Genomic DNA, 19,520 nt, shown 5'->3' on the forward strand with positions numbered 1-19,520 from the left:
TCGCCAATGCTGCAACACAGGTTACCAGGAGGCCTAATAATGGTATGTAGATGTCAGGTTACTTTAGGTTACGGTACAGGCCTTAAGTCTGAGACAACAGCCAATGGTGCTACCAGGAGAGAGGGATCATTCCATGCACTAAAATTGCACTCACTCATGCAGGGAGAGGAGACACATATTCTGCATATAGATGAAAAGAAGCACAATGGTCTTCAAGTTTAGATTTGTTTTAATTGTTAAAACGCTGTAATTTATTCAAAATTTAAAAATGAATGCTATTCAAAGTCTGACTCACCATGGATTAGAAACCAAACATAGCACCTCACATAATGAGCATTAGGTTTATGCTATTATTTACAGGTTTGAACTTCATTGATTCCTTTAGTTGTTCTCTCTTTTCCATTTTCCTGCATTTTCAGACCTGGGTGATCTGCCGTGGAACAGCGCGCAGTTCGAAGGACAGGCCTGTGCGTCGAAATTCTCTCCTCAGGACAGCAAGATCGAGACTGGCGGGATCAGCGACCGAATGAAAAGTGAACTTCTGCAGGAGGGCGGTGAGGACGAGGAAGATCTCCATGCGGGCCAGGCCCTCCCCTGGACACAGCCGCTTACCTAGTAAGAGAGACAAAGCAGAAAGCAAGATAGATTGTCATGTACTGCTGAACAGGACACAACCTAGATCTGCTGATAAATTCAACAGCCACTGGCATTGAGAATAGGTTTGGCTTATAAATTAATGCACCTTTTGTGTCATTGATAGGCTTAGGCACTCAGTAAGTGATCATACATGCACTCTGTCATGCATCTTTACACTCACACATTCATTCATCAATCCACTGACACATTTTTGTATTCACCAAGTGACAAAATGGGAAGAAAACACAGACAAACTCATCAACATGTGCCAGATAAATTAAAAGAATTCAATTAGAAAAAACGAGCTGTTATCTAAACACAGCAGACCTATACTTGCAATAACAAAACTAAACATAACAGAGGGTGTCCATCTTGCAAAGGTGTTGTAAATAGTGTATCTTTGTTTGAAATCTCAAGCATGTCCACCACATTTACAACCGATGTTTTGGCCATCTTGGAATGGCAAAACAATGATATATTATGGACAACTGTATTCCCTGATGGTTTAGAGATTTGGCCACAGGGAATGAGCAGCAAGCAAGCTATCCATTAGCACTGCCTGGAGAGCTGGAGTGTCCTCTTAAGACACATTAAAATAAAAAGAAGAGAAACAAAAGATTAAAGGGGGAATATAAGACTAGACATTTATAAACTAAAGGACTGGCAAACCAGCTCTGACATTGAAGTGCACTCATTTTCAGGTGGATGTCCATAAAAGATCAAACATGCTGTCATTCACCAGGCAAAATAGCCAATGACTGGTGAGGACTAAACTATTACCCCATGAGGTTCTCTCTCATAAATGGAAGCAGAGTGTAAATAACAGACAGGCCAATGGCAGAACAGAGTGGACGCAAAAGTGCTCTGTGTAACTATCTGTTTAAATATTTATATAAATGCATGTCTGTATTATTCATTGAATGTTTTATTATTACAACATCCTGGCAGACAGTTAAGAAGAGATTGTAGGAAGAATTATTATAGTGCAAATCTTCTCCCACCTAGGGTTTGACAGAGGTAGCAACAACACCAAAATCATTCCCTACATGTCAATCTGCATATTTTGATGCTGAGAGATAACAACCCACATTTACATGCCTGTTGAGTTTAACATTTACGTTTCACAATCAATATGTCAGGTCTAATGCATTCATTATAACTATTTTTAATAAACAGATCAGAATTATAGCAACAGAAATCTTTTTCACAGTAAAACCAATCAGATCTGTAACTGTTATCAACAGCTTATCATCCTAACCAAATGTCGCCCCCTGCAATATGCATACACTTTCCAACAAAGAAAGCAACCATCAGGCATTCAATCATAACATTAAATAGTATACTCATTTACAGTTGGCATAGCAGCATACCATCTCTCCACAACCCATGTCTACTATGGTAGACTGTAAGATTCCACATACCAAAATACCTATCTGTAGGCTTTATTAAAGAGTAATAACAATCTACCTTGATATGTCTATTGGCTTTAACATATGCTTTCTACAGTCAATATGTCAGTCCTACTGCCTTTATCATAACTTTTCATTATAACCATTAAGACCAATAAGAATCAGACCTATAACAGTCAGCATTGGCTTGTCACTATAACCGACTCACACCTATTGTGCTGGTTCGTAATCCTTCCCACAAGGGAACCATCCGCGATACCATAATAAGATAAAAAATATGTTTAGACTACAGTTGTCAAAAAACAACATAAAATCTCTACTACTAGAGCATAATAAGGATTATAGTAGTGCAAATCATATATCCCCATGGTTTCTTCAGGTGGGCAACTAACACCAGAACCTTTGCCTACAACAGTAATCTGAAGGAGTCCATGTAATAAAATTCCTGCCTCTAGGCTTTAGCATGGTGTAATAAAAATCCACCCTTAAATGCCTATTGCCTTAAACATGCTTTTCAGAATAAATAAGTATGACCTACTAGCTTTGTCATATCTTTTCATTATAAACAGATCACACCTAAGGAATATGATATAACTTTTCCCATTGAACCAGTAAGGCTTTTAGCCTGCACCAATGTTTTTGACATTATACAACCCTAACAAGAACCATAACAGTAACATTTTACTCTCAGGGTTTGCCAGAGTGGGTGACCAACACCAAAACCATTGCCTACTTTGGCAATCTGTGATATTACATGGAATCAAATAGCTGGCACTGGCCTATTACATTATGTGATAATCTACTGTCAGAGACTTATTCTATTTACCATATGCCTTTCACAATAAACAGCCCGGCCTACTGGTTTTGTAGTAACTTTTTTATTATAAACAGGCCCGATTAATGGCATTGGTCATTACATTTCCCTGCATACCAATCAAGCCTATAGCTGTTATTACTGGCTTGTCACAATAACCAACTGCACTGAGTGTAAGGCTTCCCGCAAGGCAACCATCAGGCACACAGTCATAACATTGCGAAAGTATAAAAAATAACAGCTGTCAAAGCAAAATACTAGCTTTCCTAACAGGTCTTAACAAGGATTCACTTGTTGTAAATATTCTATGCTTATGGTTGGTCAGAGGATGGAGCCAACACCAAAATCTTTGCCTACTAAGGTAATTTATAAAATGATATATAAGAAACATAAATACCTATCAGTGGGCTTTAATTCAGAGTAATAACAATCCATCCGAATGCCTGTTGAATTTAACAAATACTTTTCACAATATCTCAGGCCTACTGCCTTTATAATATTATTTCATAATAAGCAGATCAGGCTTATGCCACGATCATTGACTTGCCACCATAACCAACTCAGTACTGCTGCATTGAATATAAATGTTGTCACAAGGTAAAACTGCAATACAAGCAGTCTTTTTTAGGAGAGGCACATACATTTGGCCCAATCAAATAGTGCACTTAGGGAAACTAACAAGTGGGTGGAGCCTGTTCTCCTCTCTAAGTCGCACTCTGAAAGCTCTTTTTTGTTTATCACATAAGGTCCTTCATCTACAGGCCCCCCGGCCCTGACCGCCTTTCACTGACTCCATTGTAGACCTCATTGCACCCCAAGTTCTTGCATCCACCGATTCCATCCTACTCGGACACATCAACTTCCACATAGACAACCTCAGATATCAGAACACCACCTCCCTACTAGAGAAGCTCACCAACATCGGACTCAAGCAGCTAGTCACCGCACCGACCCACTAAGTGAGTCACACATTCTACCCTGTTTTCTCTGCCAGCGGGAACACCAGCTACAACCACACCACGAACTCTCCTGGACCAACCACCACTGCGTATATCTTGCCTTCACCGCACAGCAACGCCCTCATTGACCCCCCGTCGCAGCTGGGGCAAGACCACCAAAGAACTCCTCATTGACTCCCTCAGCACAACCACTCCACCAAAGCCAACTGCAGCACACAACCTCAACTGATGGATCTTCGACTGTGCCAACACTCTGGCACCCCACAAGAAGAGGCAGACCAGGCAAGCAACACTCCAAGAAAGCCAGCTGGCTCACTCCCACCCTCCATGAGTCCAGATGTATCTGCTGATGACTCGAGAAGAAATGGAGGATCAACAAAACCCTGGAAACCCACGCAACCTTCAAATCTGCCATCAATGCACACCACCTCCTCCTCAAAACCACAAAGAATACGGCCTTCCAAGACAGAATCAAAACCAACACAGACAATAGCAAAGAACTCTTCACCATCGTCAAGAAGTTTGCCAGGCCCAACAGCGAGACCAGAGACGCCCCACCCCCCCAAGACCTCTGCAACAAACTCAGCACCTTCTTGCACCACACAATCAGGCAGATCTATGACAGCTTTGACACAGACTATGCCACTACACCCGTCACCACCACACACAACCATGCTGCACCCCAACAGACCTGCGCTCTGGGACCCCTTCCCATCCCTAGGGACCACGCATGCAACCATGCCATCATACTGGACTCATCGCTCACAAAGAACCGCCAAATTAACTCAGTTTCCTCAGCCTGCTTCTACACACTCCGCCTGCTTCGAAAGACCTTCAGATGGATCCCCACAGAATCCAGAAAGACTGCCACCCACGCACTCATCACCAGCAGACTCAAGTACGCCAATGCACTCTATGCCGGCATCACCCAGACACAGCTCAAGAAACAACAGAACATTCAAAACGCTGCTGCCAGACTGGTCCTCAACATCCCCCGCTGCAGCCACATCACACAACACCTCCGACAACTCCACCGGTCAGCAAGAGAACCACCTACAATCTCCTCACACATGCCTACAAAGCTCTCCACGATATAGGACCAGCATACCTGAACCACAACTTCGCATTCCAGGTACCCGCCAGACAATTCTGCTCCGCCCAGCATGCCCTAGCCTCTGTCACCAGGATCCACAAGGCCAGAACCGGAGGAATTTCATTCTCTTACCTCACCGCCAAGACCTGGAACTCACTGCCCCTCCACCTCAGGCAATCTGCGTTGCTGACCCGATTCAGGAAGGACCTCAAGGCCTGGTTCTTAGAATGATCCTCCACACCCAGAGGGACCAGCAGCCCCGCCTCCCTCCAGCACCTTGAGACCCTCACGGGTGAGTAGTCACACTTTATGAACCCCTGATTGATTGAAGGTCAGGCGACAGTTGCATTGCCAAGGTAGAATTTAAAATTCGTGTAGCATAGTGTAGCCATGGGCTATCAAACACCAAACTACACTCAGAAGTCAAAAGTTAAAGACTGCCATCCTCCCATCTGCGCTGCTGCCAGAGAAAAACAATATATTTTCTAATGATCCTAGTCACTTTATATTAATTACAAGTACTGTGTGTGCAGCTGGAAGTTCAATCTCAGGCATCTTGATAAATATACAAAATGATCCCAGCTGAGGTGAGGTCAAGCCTTATTTTTGTGGAAGCAAACAATTTCTTCCCAATCAAAACACACACATCTGGCTACCAACATGCCCCTCGCCTGACAGCGCTTGTTAAAGCCCTTTTCAAGGTTCATTACATAATGTCTGCCACCGCTGCGCTGTCCCGCCAGACTTAAAAACAATGAAACATTTCCAAATAATGACTAAGTACATTAGGAGAAAACGGCTTTAGTGCAAGTATTTCTTTAGTCCACAGAAGGACTGTTTGAGACCACTTGTTGCAATCTTGTGTCTCTATATGAGGCATAACAAGGCAGCTGCTTACAATGGCCGTAAAAGAGCATCGGCACTCAGAGCAACCATGGCCTGGAGTCACAAGAATGCAACCTCAGATAAATGTGCTATACACTGGAAGACATAAACAATGCAATCTGCAGTTCATAGCACAGTTAACGTGTATTCGTACCTTGCACTAACTATGAAGAAACCAGAAGCCAGAACTGGGAAGTATTTTAAATGAAAACCACAAGTCACAACACCGTGGTGCACAAAAGAAGGGAATCTCAAATGGTGAACACTCTTAAACCACAGGAAAAGCTGCAGAACACTTGGAGGCATGTGGCAGACAAATGAGTACACACCCATTCAGGACACACCCCTCTCTTCAGTAAGGGAGTGCTAATTGGCTTAAAATGTCTAAACCTAACAACTTTGTATCTGCTAAACTACACATAGGGAACCAGCTGAAGACTGATCTTGTAAAGTAAGACCTCCTCATAAGATTAACTTCACCCTGCTGACCTCTGAGGATCGCCTCATTTCCTTTAGACAGTCTGCCTTCGCATCTCCTCCCCCTGCCTGACTCCCTCTGCCCGCCCTGCCAAATACCTGCATCCCCCTCACTAGCCTACCGGGCACTATTCCCCTCTACGTGTGTCCTCAGCCCCACCTCTCCTCTACCCTTTAGGATCCCGCATCCACAGATCTTTAGGGCCGACCAACACTGAATGATTTACTTTTAATTTAAAAAGCTCTCAGATGCCACCGTTGGGATGGGAAGCCGCATGGATTCATAAATAAAGTGTTGTGCACATACCTGAAGCGGAGTGCGACCTCGTCTCTGGGCAAACTTTTGGAAACACATATATATATATATATATATATATATATATATATATATATATATATATATATATATATTTATATATATATATATATATATATATATATATATATATATATATTATATATATATAAATTCCCGTTTTCTCGTTCAGAGAAGTTTTTTTGCCTCATGCACTCCCGTGTCAACAAATAAAGTACCAGCCACAAAGGTTTCACTCGATTGTAGTTTTAATCAGCAATCAGCAACCAGCAACACCTTACGCGTTTCGGTCTCAACGGAGACCTTGCTCACAGGTAACTGAATTGACATTGTTTAACGTTTAAATAAAGTGTTTTTTTTAAAGGAATTACATCACTTCCTGTTTCTCACACAGGCTTTGTGGGACATGTAGTTTACCATTTAGGTTATATCACAACAAATCATTGAAAAGCCATTCAAAGGTCACTCTCTTTGGAAATGAACTCAATATAAATAATATGTGCAAAGGTAAAACCCAAAATAAAGCCCTCCGGTGGGCATTTCAACACATGCAGAGAGTTAATGCCTGCTCTTCATCATCATATATACCAAAAATTAGCCAAAATTTTGAGTAACTGATCATAATTGAGCCCTCCAGTGGGCGTTTGGTATTTAGTATCAAACAATAAACTAATTGGTCTCAAAGACAGCAGTGCTAATGTCTTATATCACAATTATTCTTACATGTCCATAATTATAAGTGAGAAATGAGGAATCTAATTAAGGAAATTTATGTACAATTTAAAATCAGGCAGGGTAGGTATCAGGGAGTCTCTGAACAGTTTAAAGTTGCAATTTTACAGGTGGTAATGTAGTTCTTCGTCCTGATTATGCCCATGAGGGCTCAGAGTTCGAAAGTTCATAATGTGTTTGGATTCTTTTTGTCTCATCACTCGCTCTCGATCCCCACCTCTTTGGTTGGGTCCCACACATTCAATTCCATAGAAGATTAGAGCTTTCCAATCCCCTTTGTGTTCCTTCTCCATGTGCTTTGCCATGGCATTGCTGCGATCAGTGTTAATAGTGGCACGAACATGCTCCAAAATACGACGTTTCAACTCTTTTTTGGTGCTTCCGATATATTTTAGGGAGCAAGGGCATTCAAGGGCATATATGACAAATTGTGTTTTACAGTTGATCAGTTGTTGAATCTTCCAAGTTTTTTTATTTGCCATTTTTATTTCCTTAGTAGTTTTTGCTATGCAACAAACTTTGCATCCAGAGCATTTATAGAATCCTGTAGGTCTGCGCCATACCTCTGGTTTCTTTTGTTCTTGAAAGTGACTAAAGATAAGTTTGTCTTTTAGGTTTTTTGCCCTGCGATAAGTCACATTAGGATGATCTCCTACGATTTCTGCCACTTTGGGGTCCATATGTAGAATATGCCATTTTTTTCGCAGTATTTTGACTATGGCTTGATTTGTTGTTGAGTGTGTGGTGATGAAACGGATTTTCTCTTGTTCTTCCACATCTGGTTTTGGTTTGTCTCTGAGCAAATCAGTTCTTTTTATACTGGAGGAGCGAGTCAAAGCCGTTTGAATCCATGATGGATTGTATTTCCTTTTTTCAAATCTTGTCTTGGCTAGGTTTCGGTGTTTGTGCCAATCCTCTTCGTTAGAACAAATCCTTTTTATGCGGAGAAACTCTCCGTATGGAATGTTTTGTATCAGGCTTGGTTGATGGAAGCTTTGGGCGTGTAGCACTGCATTCGTTGCAGTGCTCTTGCGATGTAGAGTTGTGTGTAGAACATTGTCCTTTACGAAGATTTCTGTGTCCAAAAATACAACCCTTGTGTCACTGATTGTGTACGTGAAGGTTAACCCAAAGTCGGAATTGTTAAGAGTTTCGAAGTAGCTTTCAAATTCTTCATTTGTTCCCTCCCATATTAGCAACAGATCGTCTATATATCTTAACCAGGCTATGGTTTTCTGTACCGCTTCATCGTTTTCTGATCTCCATGCCCATGTTTTCTCCCATTGACCCATTGTAAGGCATGCATACGAAGGGCTAAAAGAAAAGCCCATCGCTGTGCCTTTTGATTGACGATAAATTTCTTTGCCAAATAAAAAGATGTTTTGCTCGAGGCACATTGTGATCATCTCCATAAGCATGTTATTATGATCCATAAATTGTATGCTTCTATCCATAAGGAAAGATTTGCAAGCTGCCAGGCCAATGTGATTTTGAATGTTCGAATATAAAGAAACCACATCCATCGTTATTAGTTTATATGAGGGTTGCCATGGAGTGTCCTGTAGCCTTCTTAGCATGTCCCCTGTGTCTTTTATATAGGAGGTTAGGCCTTTGACATATGGTAGTAAGAATACATCTATGTAGTTGGCAATGGGTTCTAATAATGCTCCTTTTGCTGAGATTATTGGTCTTCCTGGTGGTCTAGTGGGATGTTTATGAATCTTCGGTAAGAAATATATTGTGGCCATTTTGGGATGTTTGGTTTGGAGGTATTTGTACTCCTCGTTGTCTATTAGTTTTTGGTTGAACCACGTTTCCAATTTTTTGTCTAGCTCTTCTTTTAATTTTGGGAGTGGGTTGCTTTTTAACTTTTCATAGTATTCCTTGTTTTGTAATTGTGAGTGGGCTTCTCGCATGTATGCCTCCTTGTCTAGAACAACGACATTGCCCCCCTTATCAGCAATCTTTATTTCAATAGTGTCATCTTTACAAAGTGAATTTAAGGCTTGACGTTCCTGTTTAGTTAAGTTGTCCTTGGCGGGCGGAACTTTAAGTTGGTACAGATCCTTGACCACACATTCTTGAAAAAGATCAATTTTATTCCCTGGTGGTAGTTGAGGGTAGAATTTAGATTGTGGCTTCATTTTGGAGATTCCTGCTCCAAGTTGTACACAATATGTTTGTACTTGTCCGCCCCCTTCTTGTGGGGTCTGGCTTAATTCCATCAGGTTAACAAAATGTTCAGCATCCTGTATTGGGGTTTGCAATGTTGGTTGGATTATGCTTCTTTTGTAATTCGCCATATCTGGTTTATCAATGAATAGTTTGGCAAGTTTGATTTTTCTCACGAATTTGTAAACATCAATTCTTGTTTCAGCCAAATTCATGCCACTGGTTGGACAGAAATTCATGCCTCGTTTGAGAACCTGTAGTTCCGTTTCACTCAATTGTTTAGAAGATAGATTGATTACTTGCAGTTCTTGATCATGAGACGTGTCGCATTGTTGTGCCATTGTCTGATCTTTTTCAACAATATTCTGATGTTCATTTAACTGTTCCATTTCTTTCTCATGTTGCGTGTCATGGGTCCTACGCGGTCTACGCCAGAAGCTTGTGCCGTACTTTCGCTTGCCTCTCCTGGTTTGTTTTGGGGTGCGCTTCCCCTTCCCCTTCCTCTCCCTCTTCCCTCTGGTTTATATTTCTTGGGGGCCCCATTGTTTTCTCCCAAGTCCTTTGATTGAATGCCAATTTCAGATCGTCTAAAAAAGAATTCCTTGCCCTGGCTTCTCTTTGTTCTTCTTCCCCTCCACTTAGGTTGGGTTCCGTTGATACCAGGGAAGAGACTGAGGACATGCTGTCATATTCATTGTTTCTGAATCTTTCATACTTCTTGGCATAAGTAAAAATGCGACCGTCATCGTAATCTTCTTTGTCCCTTTGGAACTTTGTTTGTTTCCTGATTCTTACATTTTCTTCATGTTTTTCAATATATTTATCCAAGTCTTCCTTGAATTTTTTCATCTCCGGATTTAACTCAATCGTGGCAATTTCTTTCTCCAATTCTTTTAGTTGTTTGGTAATTTTTTCCAAAGCAATTTCCACATGTTTAACTAGAATCTCCATTAATCCTAGTGACGATTTGAGGATGAATTCACCCCACTCTGTTAATAATTCGTTACTTGTATCTTGGTGGCTGGGCATGAGATTGATGCGTAGTCCTCATGGAATGCGTTTGACATCTAGGTATTTTTTAAGAGCTGCAACTTCCCACCATTTATTAATTTCTCTTTTGGACAATTTTTCCCATGCTCGCAATTTATTCCTGACATCTGATTTTCGAGCGCCACCACCTTCACTTGTAGTTGCAGTTTCTTCATCAAAACATGTTTGTATCAGGGTATTCCTTGATACCTCCCTTTTATCCATTATGTGCTGGTTTATTTGGTTTTTGGCTGTGTTCAACAAAGCACCTTACTGGTTTTGATATTCCTGTTAGTTTATATCACTATTGTGCACGGCTCCCTGTGTCACTGCGAAGCCTTTGCAGGTTTCATTTAGACTGATTTTAAAGGAAAAAAGTTCCCCGAGTTTTCACTTTCACTCGTAAATTCAGCAGTTATTGTGACATGTGGGGGAGACCAACCGACACTTGCACACATTAATGTATGACTGTATTTTATGGGTTTGCTGGCGAGAGTTGCTGAGGGCGCTTACCGGCTGCAGGGTACTTCGGTGAAACTCGCTCCCTCCGGAACCGCCGTCTCCCGTTTCCAGCCTGCGCCAGCAGGGTTTCCTCAGCGTCTTCTCGTAACACTCGTTTCTTCAGTGTAATTGATGATTTCACTGTCGGCGTTCACCCGAGCCTTCTTGGAATCTGCATTCGAAATTGGTCCAAGTCGGAGGCTCCCGGGTGCTCTCCGGCGGTGCACGCGAGGCGCAGCAGGACCCGCTGCGGTGAAATGAATTCCCGTTTTCTCGTTCAGAGAAGTTTTTTTGCCTCATGCACTCCTGTGTCAACAAATAAAGGTATGCAATTGTTACAACGCATTCGTTACTCCGCACTACCACTACAACGCGACTTTTATAACGCATACCATTACAACGCATTGCGCTGGGGGGCGCTATAGGATAGGGAATAAGTATAATTTACTATCCAACACCTTCCCTAGGGTCCACGGGGACTGGAGTTAGAATAGTAAATTATACTTACCACTATCCAGCACCCCAAAGCGCTATGCGTTGTAATGGTATGCGTTGTAATGGTCGCGTTGTAATGGTAGGTAGTTGTAACGGTATGCGGAGTAACATGGTACATCCACAAATAAAGTACCAGCCACAGAGGTTTCACTTGATTGTAGTTTTAATCAGCAATCAGCAACCAGCAACACCTTACGCGTTTCGGTCTCAACGGAGACCGAACTACAGGTTCTCAAACGAGGCATGAATTTCTGTCCAACCAGTGGCATGAATTTGGCTGAAACAAGAATTGATGTTTACAAATTCGTGAGAAAAATCAAACTTGCCAAACTATTCATTGATAAACCAGATATGGCGAATTACAAAAGAAGCATAATCCAACCAACATTGCAAACCCCAATACAGGATGCTGAACATTTTGTTAACCTGATGGAATTAAGCCAGACCCCACAAGAAGGGGGCGGACAAGTACAAACATATTGTGTACAACTTGGAGCAGGAATCTCCAAAATGAAGCCACAATCTAAATTCTACCCTCAACTACCACCAGGGAATAAAATTGATCTTTTTCAAGAATGTGTGGTCAAGGATCTGTACCAACTTAAAGTTCCGCCCGCCAAGGACAACTTAACTGAACAGGAACGTCAAGCCTTAAATTCACTTTGTAAAGATGACACTATTGAAATAAAGATTGCTGATAAGGGGGGCAATGTCGTTGTTCTAGACAAGGAGGCATACATGCGAGAAGCCCACTCATAATTACAAAACAAGGAATACTATGAAAAGTTAAAAAGCAACCCACTCCCAAAATTAAAAGAAGAGCTAGACAAAAAATTGGAAACGTGGTTCAACCAAAAACTAATAGACAACGGGGAGTACAAATACCTCCAAACCAAACATCCCAAAATGGCCACAATATATTTCTTACCGAAGATTCATAAATATCCCACTAGACCACCAGGAAGACCAATAATCTCAGCAAAAGGAGCATTATTAGAACCCATTGCCAACTACATAGATGTATTCTTACTACCATATGTCAAAGGCCTAACCTCCTATATAAAAGACACAGGGGACATGCTAAGAAGGCTACAGGACACTCCATGGCAACCCTCATATAAACTAATAACGATGGATGTGGTTTCTTTATATTCGAACATTCAAAATCACATTGGCCTGGCAGCTTGCAAATCTTTCCTTATGGATAGAAGCATACAATTTATGGATCATAATAACATGCTTATGGAGATGATCACAATGTGCCTCGAGCAAAACATCTTTTTATTTGGCAAAGAAATTTATCGTCAATCAAAAGGCACAGCGATGGGCTTTTCTTTTAGCCCTTCGTATGCATGCCTTACAATGGGTCAATGGGAGAAAACATGGGCATGGAGATCTGAAAACGATGAAGCGGTACAGAAAGCCATAGCCTGGTTAAGATATATAGACGATCTGTTGCTAATATGGGAGGGAACAAATGAAGAATTTGAAAGCTACTTCGAAACTCTTAACAATTCCGACTTTGGGTTAACCTTCACGTACACAATCAGTGACACAAGGGTTGTATTTTGGACACAGAAATCTTCGTAAAGGACAATGTTCTACACACAACTCTACATCGCAAGAGCACTGCAACGAATGCAGTGCTACACGCCCAAAGCTTCCATCAACCAAGCCTGATACAAAACATTCCATACGGAGAGTTTCTCCGCATAAAAAGGATTTGTTCTAACGAAGAGGATTGGCACAAACACCGAAACCTAGCCAAGACAAGATTTGAAAAAAGGAAATACAATCCATCATGGATTCAAACGGCTTTGACTCGCTCCTCCAGTATAAAAAGAACTGATTTGCTCAGAGACAAACCAAAACCAGATGTGGAAGAACAAGAGAAAATCCGTTTCATCACCACACACTCAACAACAAATCAAGCCATAGTCAAAATACTGCGAAAAAATTGGCATATTCTACATATGGACCCCAAAGTGGCATAAATCGTAGGAGATCATCCTAATGTGACTTATCGCAGGGCAAAAAACCTAAAAGACAAACTTATCTTTAGTCACTTTCAAGAACAAAAGAAACCAGAGGTATGGCGCAGACCTACAGGATTCTATAAATGCTCTGGATGCAAAGTTTGTTGCATAGCAAAAACTACCAAGGAAATAAAAATGGCAAATAAAAAAACTTGGAAGATTCAACAACTGATCAACTGTAAAACACAATTTGTCATATATGCCCTTGAATGCCCTTGCTCCCTAAAATATATCGGAAGCACCAAAAAAGAGTTGAAACTTCGTATTTTGGAGCATGTTCGTGCCACTATTAACACTGATCGCAGCAATGCCATGGCAAAGCACATGGAGAAGGAACACAAAGGGGATTGGAAAGCTCTAATCTTCTATGGAATTGAATGTGTGGGACCCAACCAAAGAGGTGGGGATCGAGAGCGAGTGATGAGACAAAAAGAATCCAAACACATTATGAACTTTCGAACTCTGAGCCCTCATGGGCATAATCAGGACGAAGAACTACATTACCACCTGTAAAATTGCAACTTTAAACTGTTCAGAGACTCCCTGATACCTACCCTGCCTGATTTTAAATTGTACATAAATTTCCTTAATTAGATTCCTCATTTCTCACTTATAATTATGGACATGTAAGAATAATTGTGATATAAGACATTAGCACTGCTGTCTTTGAGACCAATTAGTTTATTGTTTGATACTGAATACCAAACGCCCACTGGAGGGCTCAATTATGATCAGTTACTCAAAATTTTGGCTAATTTTTGGTATATATGATGATGAAGAGCAGGCATTAACTCTCTGCATGTGTTGAAATGCCCACCGGAGGGCTTTATTTTGGGTTTTACCTTTGCACATATTATTTATATTGAGTTCATTTCCAAAGAGAGTGACCTTTGAATGGCTTTTCAATGATTTGTTGTGATATAACCTAAATGGTAAACTACATGTCCCACAAAGCCTGCGTGAGAAACAGGAAGTGATGTAATTCCTTTAAAAAAAACACTTTATTTAAACGTTAAACAATGTCAATTCAGTTACCTGTGAGCAAGGTCTCCGTTCAGACTGAAACGCGTAAGGTGTTGCTGGTTGCTGATTGCTGATTAAAACTACAATCGAGTGAAACCTCTGTGGCTGGTACTTTATTTGTTGACACGGGAGTGCATGAGGCAAAAAAACTTCTCTGAACGAGAAAACGGGAATTCATTTCACCGCAGCGGGTCCTGCTGCGCCTCGCGTGCACCGCCGGAGAGCACCCGGGAGCCTCCGACTTGGACCAATTTCGAATGCATATATATATATATATATATAAATATATACATAACCCTCCAACTCCTCTTCTAATTCGAAGAAGACAACAGCACTCGAGGGGTTCTTTCTACCATGCAAGGTTTATTTTCGCAGGCGCTCTACACAGACGCGTTTCGGCGTGCTGCCTTCGTCAGTGTGGGTAACAACAATCCGTACATCACAGTGAATTAAATAAGACATATATTCATATTCTAGGCCAATCGGCCCAATTAAACAGTTAATTTGATTGTATGCCCACTAGGCGACCAGGGTTTGTTTTAGTGTTGTTGGGAGTGTCCCCTTGCACAAGGGTCGCTCCCCTTTATGGGGTGAATATCGCAGCTGTTTCTGTCCCCTTTGGGGGCAGATTGGTGGCCATATGTTTTCAGGCCCATCTGTCCCCTGGGGGGCAGAAGCCATTAGACACCAGGGCTTTTTAAATGTTGATGTTGGGGAGTGACCCCTAGGGCAAGGGTATCTCCCCCTTTATGATGTTGAATGTTTTGGCTGTTTCTGCTCCCTGCGGGGGCAGATCGGGCTTATGCTTTTAGGCCCACCTACCAACTTTGCTTGCTGGTGGATAGTGTGTGGACTAGTGCATTATTTCCATATGTGATTGTAATGTGTTTCTTCTCCTTTTTATTCAGTGCAAAGCTTTTGATTCTTCTTTGTGGTTTCGGCAGTGGTTGATCTGCAGTTTTGCGTAGTTGCATTTTTTTGGTAAGAAGAACCTTTTCGTTGTGTTTATTCCAATTGAGTATTAATGTCATGCATGAATGAACCGGTAAGTGGTGTCATAATAGCAGCATATTTTGTTAGTGATTTGTGCATGAAATTCTTGGCTATGTGTTTTCCGTTGTTTTAAGTGTATTTTTTTTCTTCTTTTTTAGTGGGATACTGTTGGTCCTTACTGTGTCTGTGCAGAGTAGGTGGTGACGAGTCTAGCTGCTTCTGGCAAATGAGTGGTATAGTGTTGGAGTATATAGGTCTTTGTGATAAAGCTACATTTTGTTCATTACTTTTTTTTTACAAAGGGATTGTTGTTGTTGACTTGTTTGACAAGTTACCTTGGTTAGTAAGCATTATGGCTAGCCGTAGAATGACTGCTCAGCAGGTGGTCGGTATGCTTCTTGAATCTTCCTCTGAGCAGGATTATGAGACTGACAGTGCTTCTGAGGGAGAGGAGGGAGGGAAAGATTAAGGCAGTGAGTTTTCTCTCCACATGGAATCATCGGATGATGAAGATACTCTCAGTGCAGATGAAGCTACTCTCAGTGTGGATGAAGTGCCTGTTTTAGAGGGGGACACTGAAGTGCCGATGGGGCAACAAGAGACATCGGTATTGCAACCTGAGGCTGCAAGGCTTCCTACTGGAAGTGCTGGACTCTGGGTTGATCCAAACATGGTGCAACCAGTGTTGCCGCCTTTAGTGTGGATGCAGGGTGTGGTGGATTGTGACATTTTTTTGCCTATACAGTTTTTTTCAGTTGTTTATGGATGATGTATTTTTGGCTGAGATTGTTGAGCAGACTAATTTGTATGCTGAACAGTTTTTGAGGGACAACAGTGCCACTCTTGAGCCCCACTCTAGAGCTACCCAGTGGACTCCCACAAATCTGGAAGAGATGAAGAATTTTTGGGGTTTCATTTTTTTCATGGGCTTGATAAGGAAGCGTCCATTGCTTCATATTGGTCTACCAGTCCCTTGATGGCAACGGCCATATTTCCTGCGATTATGACCCGTGAGATCGGTATTTACTTTTGCTTCGGATGCTGCACTTTGTTGATAATACTTGGGCTTTGTCACAAGATCACCTTGACTGTGACCGTCTTTTTAAGATTCGGCCTGTTCTTGATCACTTTGTAGATCGATTTTCAGAGATCTATACTCCAGGGAAAGAAATATCTCTTGATGAGTCTTTAGTCCTGTTCAAGTGCCGTTTGGTTTTTAGGCAGTACATTCCTAGCAAGAGCGCCCGTTATGGAATTAAACTGTATATGTTGTCTGAGAGTAGGACAGGATATGTTTTTAATTTCTGTGTGTACACTGGTAAGCATTTTACTATTGACCCCCCTGGTTGTCCGTCCACTTTTAGAGTTTCAGAGAAAATTGAGTGGGATCTTGCTAGAAGACTGTTTAACAAAAGCCACCATTTGTACCTTGATAACTTCTACACTGCTGTGAAATTGTTTAAGGAATTGTTCAAAGTGGACACTTTTGCTTTCGCACAATCCGCTCTAACCGTAAAGGTTATCCAAAAGAGCTGGTTTGCAAAAAACTTCAGAAGGGACAGTGCAGTTCCTTGCGTAATGATGAACTACTAGCTGTGAAATTTGTGGACAGGAGGGATGTGTACATGCTGACTACCATCCATGATGAGAGTACTTCACCTGTGTCTGTTTGGGGTCAGTTTGTTGAAGTACGCAAACCAGTGGGCATTTTAGACTATAATAAGCACATGGGTGGTGTTGATAAAGTAGATCAGAGGTTGGACCTTACACTGCTATTCGTAAGGCTTACATGTGGTATAAAAAGTTGCCCATCCATCTCTTCAATTTCGCAACTTTCAATGCTTTTGTTGTGTTCAAGGAGTGTTCTCCTGAGTCAAAGTTGACTTTTGTTCTGTTTCAGTAGTCTGTTATAGGCAGCCATGTTGTTGTGGAACAGGCAAGTGTTCCTAGAGTTGAATTGGTAGAGGATGTGGCTAGATTGAAAGATCACCACTTTCCTGATTTAATACCTCCCAAGCCCAAAAAACAATTCCTGTAAAAGTTGTAGAGTCTGCCTGCGAAGAGGTGTGTGGAAGGAGAGTTGTATGCACTGTGCCGATTGTCCTACTAATCCTGGGCTGTGTGTGCCCTCATGTTTCAGATTGTATCATACTAAAAAGAGTTTTTGGGAGCAACCGTGAGTCTAGTAGTGCAATGCCTGGTCTATATGGTTTTATATATTGTTCAGTTTCAAGTTTGGCAATAGAATGATGTCTTTAGTTACTGCTGTTGTTTTTGTAGCTATTGTTTTGTATCTAGTTGCAATTGGTTTGTGTTAGACCTGACACCCTTGGCGTGGTTTTCCCCCATCTTTTTGCCTCTGCCTCCTGTATTTTTTGATGCTGTGCTGGATTTCGTTTTTGCTGGTTTAGATGCTTTGGACACTCTGCCACTGCTGATCAGTGCCAGAGTGTAAGTGCTCCCTATGTAAATTGTCATATTGATTGGGTATACCTGATTGGCATATTTGTATCACCATGAAGTCCCTAGTAAAGCGCACTGTGTGTGCCAGGGCTGGTGATGACGGATGCTACTAGTGGGCCTGCAGCACTGATTGTGCCACCCACATAAGTAGCCCTAAAATGGTGTCTCAGGCCTGCCAGCGCAGTGCCTGTGTGCAGTCAGTGGACTGCCATGTCCGCCTGGCCTGTGTCCCCACAGGCTGGGCCTAACCCTTCCCTGCCTGTGCACATCAGTCACCCCTAAGGAAGGCTCAAGGTACCCCCCTGGGCAGAGTGCAGTGTATGGGTAAGGTAGAGCATGTACTAGTGCAGGTAACATGCTCTGGTGGTGAGCGGCAGCCATTTTGTGTGCTCACTGCTGCAAGGTTTTCTTGCTCCATAGACTAACATGGGGGAGGCTGGTCCCAATGGATACCAGCCTATCTTCCCATAGGAACAAGATGGGATATAAGTGATTGATATCCCTGAATTCAGAATTTAATAACACATCTTTTAGGCAAGGTTGTTTTTAAATTCTGTGTTTGAGAATAGTACTTTTAGAAAGTGGCTGTTCTCTTGTCTAACCTTTCTGTGTGCCTGGGCCTGCTTGTGGATTGACTGTCTGGTTTGAGGGTGACAGGGGCTGCAGAGCCCCCAGGAGGCTGTCTGAGTCAGCCCGTGGTTGAAAGACTGCATCTGCATCTAGGGAAGTGGGAGGAGATAGCACCTGGGAGTGAACAGGGCTGTGCCTGCCTGACCACAATGCTGGCTCCACCTCCTGCTGGGCGACTGTCACCTCTGCCCCTCACACTGAAAGAAAGAAGGAAGCCAGGAAGCCCAAGGGCTCCAGCAACACCCAGAACTGGTTTAGACCGGGCTCAGGGCCCACTTGTACAAAGACTTCAAAGACTTTTAGGGGTATAAGAGAAGGACCCCTGACAACAGATTTTCAGAATCTACAATCAAGAGGAACCTCTGCTGGAAGAAGGACCGCTGAAGAACTAAAGGAAGATTGCCTTGCTGTGTGCTCTTAGGGCTGACCTGTTCTGCTGACCAACTGAAGCTGAGGAGAAGAGGGACTTTGCTGTGTGCTGTGACCCTGCTTGCTTGACCTACAGAGACTTTGCTGTGTGCTGTGTCTTCTAACTGAATCTCCAAGGGCCTGAGAAGAGCTGGCCTTCTGTTCTGGAACCCAGGGTTAAAAGGTTCCTAAGCATTGCCAAACTGCTGAAAAGATCGTGTGGTGTTTTGCCCCAACGCGTGTTTCTGATTGCTGGCCATGGGAGAAGATTGCTGTGCTTATCGGCACACATTCAGGGGTGATAGGAGGCTCGTGGTGCCTCCCTGCGTAGAGAATCATCCCGACGATCTGCTGGTTTGAAACGGTCCAGCCGCGACCTGTGGCCCTGAAAATCTCTTGCCGCCAATTCACTGCTGCGGCCCGGGGCCAGAAACACCCTCCAAAGTTTG

General features: G+C 42.4%; 1 protein-coding gene across 4 annotated transcripts in view; it reads right to left on the reverse strand.

Moving 5' to 3' along the window:
* Positions 1-211: 211 nt before the first annotated feature.
* LOC147692521 (cytochrome P450 2B19-like) overlaps positions 212-19,520 on the reverse strand; it is a 467,523-nt gene continuing 448,214 nt past the window's right edge. For all 4 annotated transcript variants that reach the window (XM_086938735.1, XM_086938736.1, XM_086938737.1 and 1 more), the window contains one exon: positions 212-612. In XM_086938735.1, the coding sequence (XP_086794861.1) occupies positions 416-612 (197 nt within the window). In that variant the 3' untranslated portion in view covers positions 212-415. The remainder of the gene's footprint in view (positions 613-19,520) is intronic.

This window comes from Lissotriton vulgaris, chromosome 9, assembly GCF_964263255.1.
Source record: "Lissotriton vulgaris chromosome 9, aLisVul1.2, whole genome shotgun sequence".
In the NCBI taxonomy this organism is placed as follows: domain Eukaryota; kingdom Metazoa; phylum Chordata; class Amphibia; order Caudata; family Salamandridae; genus Lissotriton; species Lissotriton vulgaris.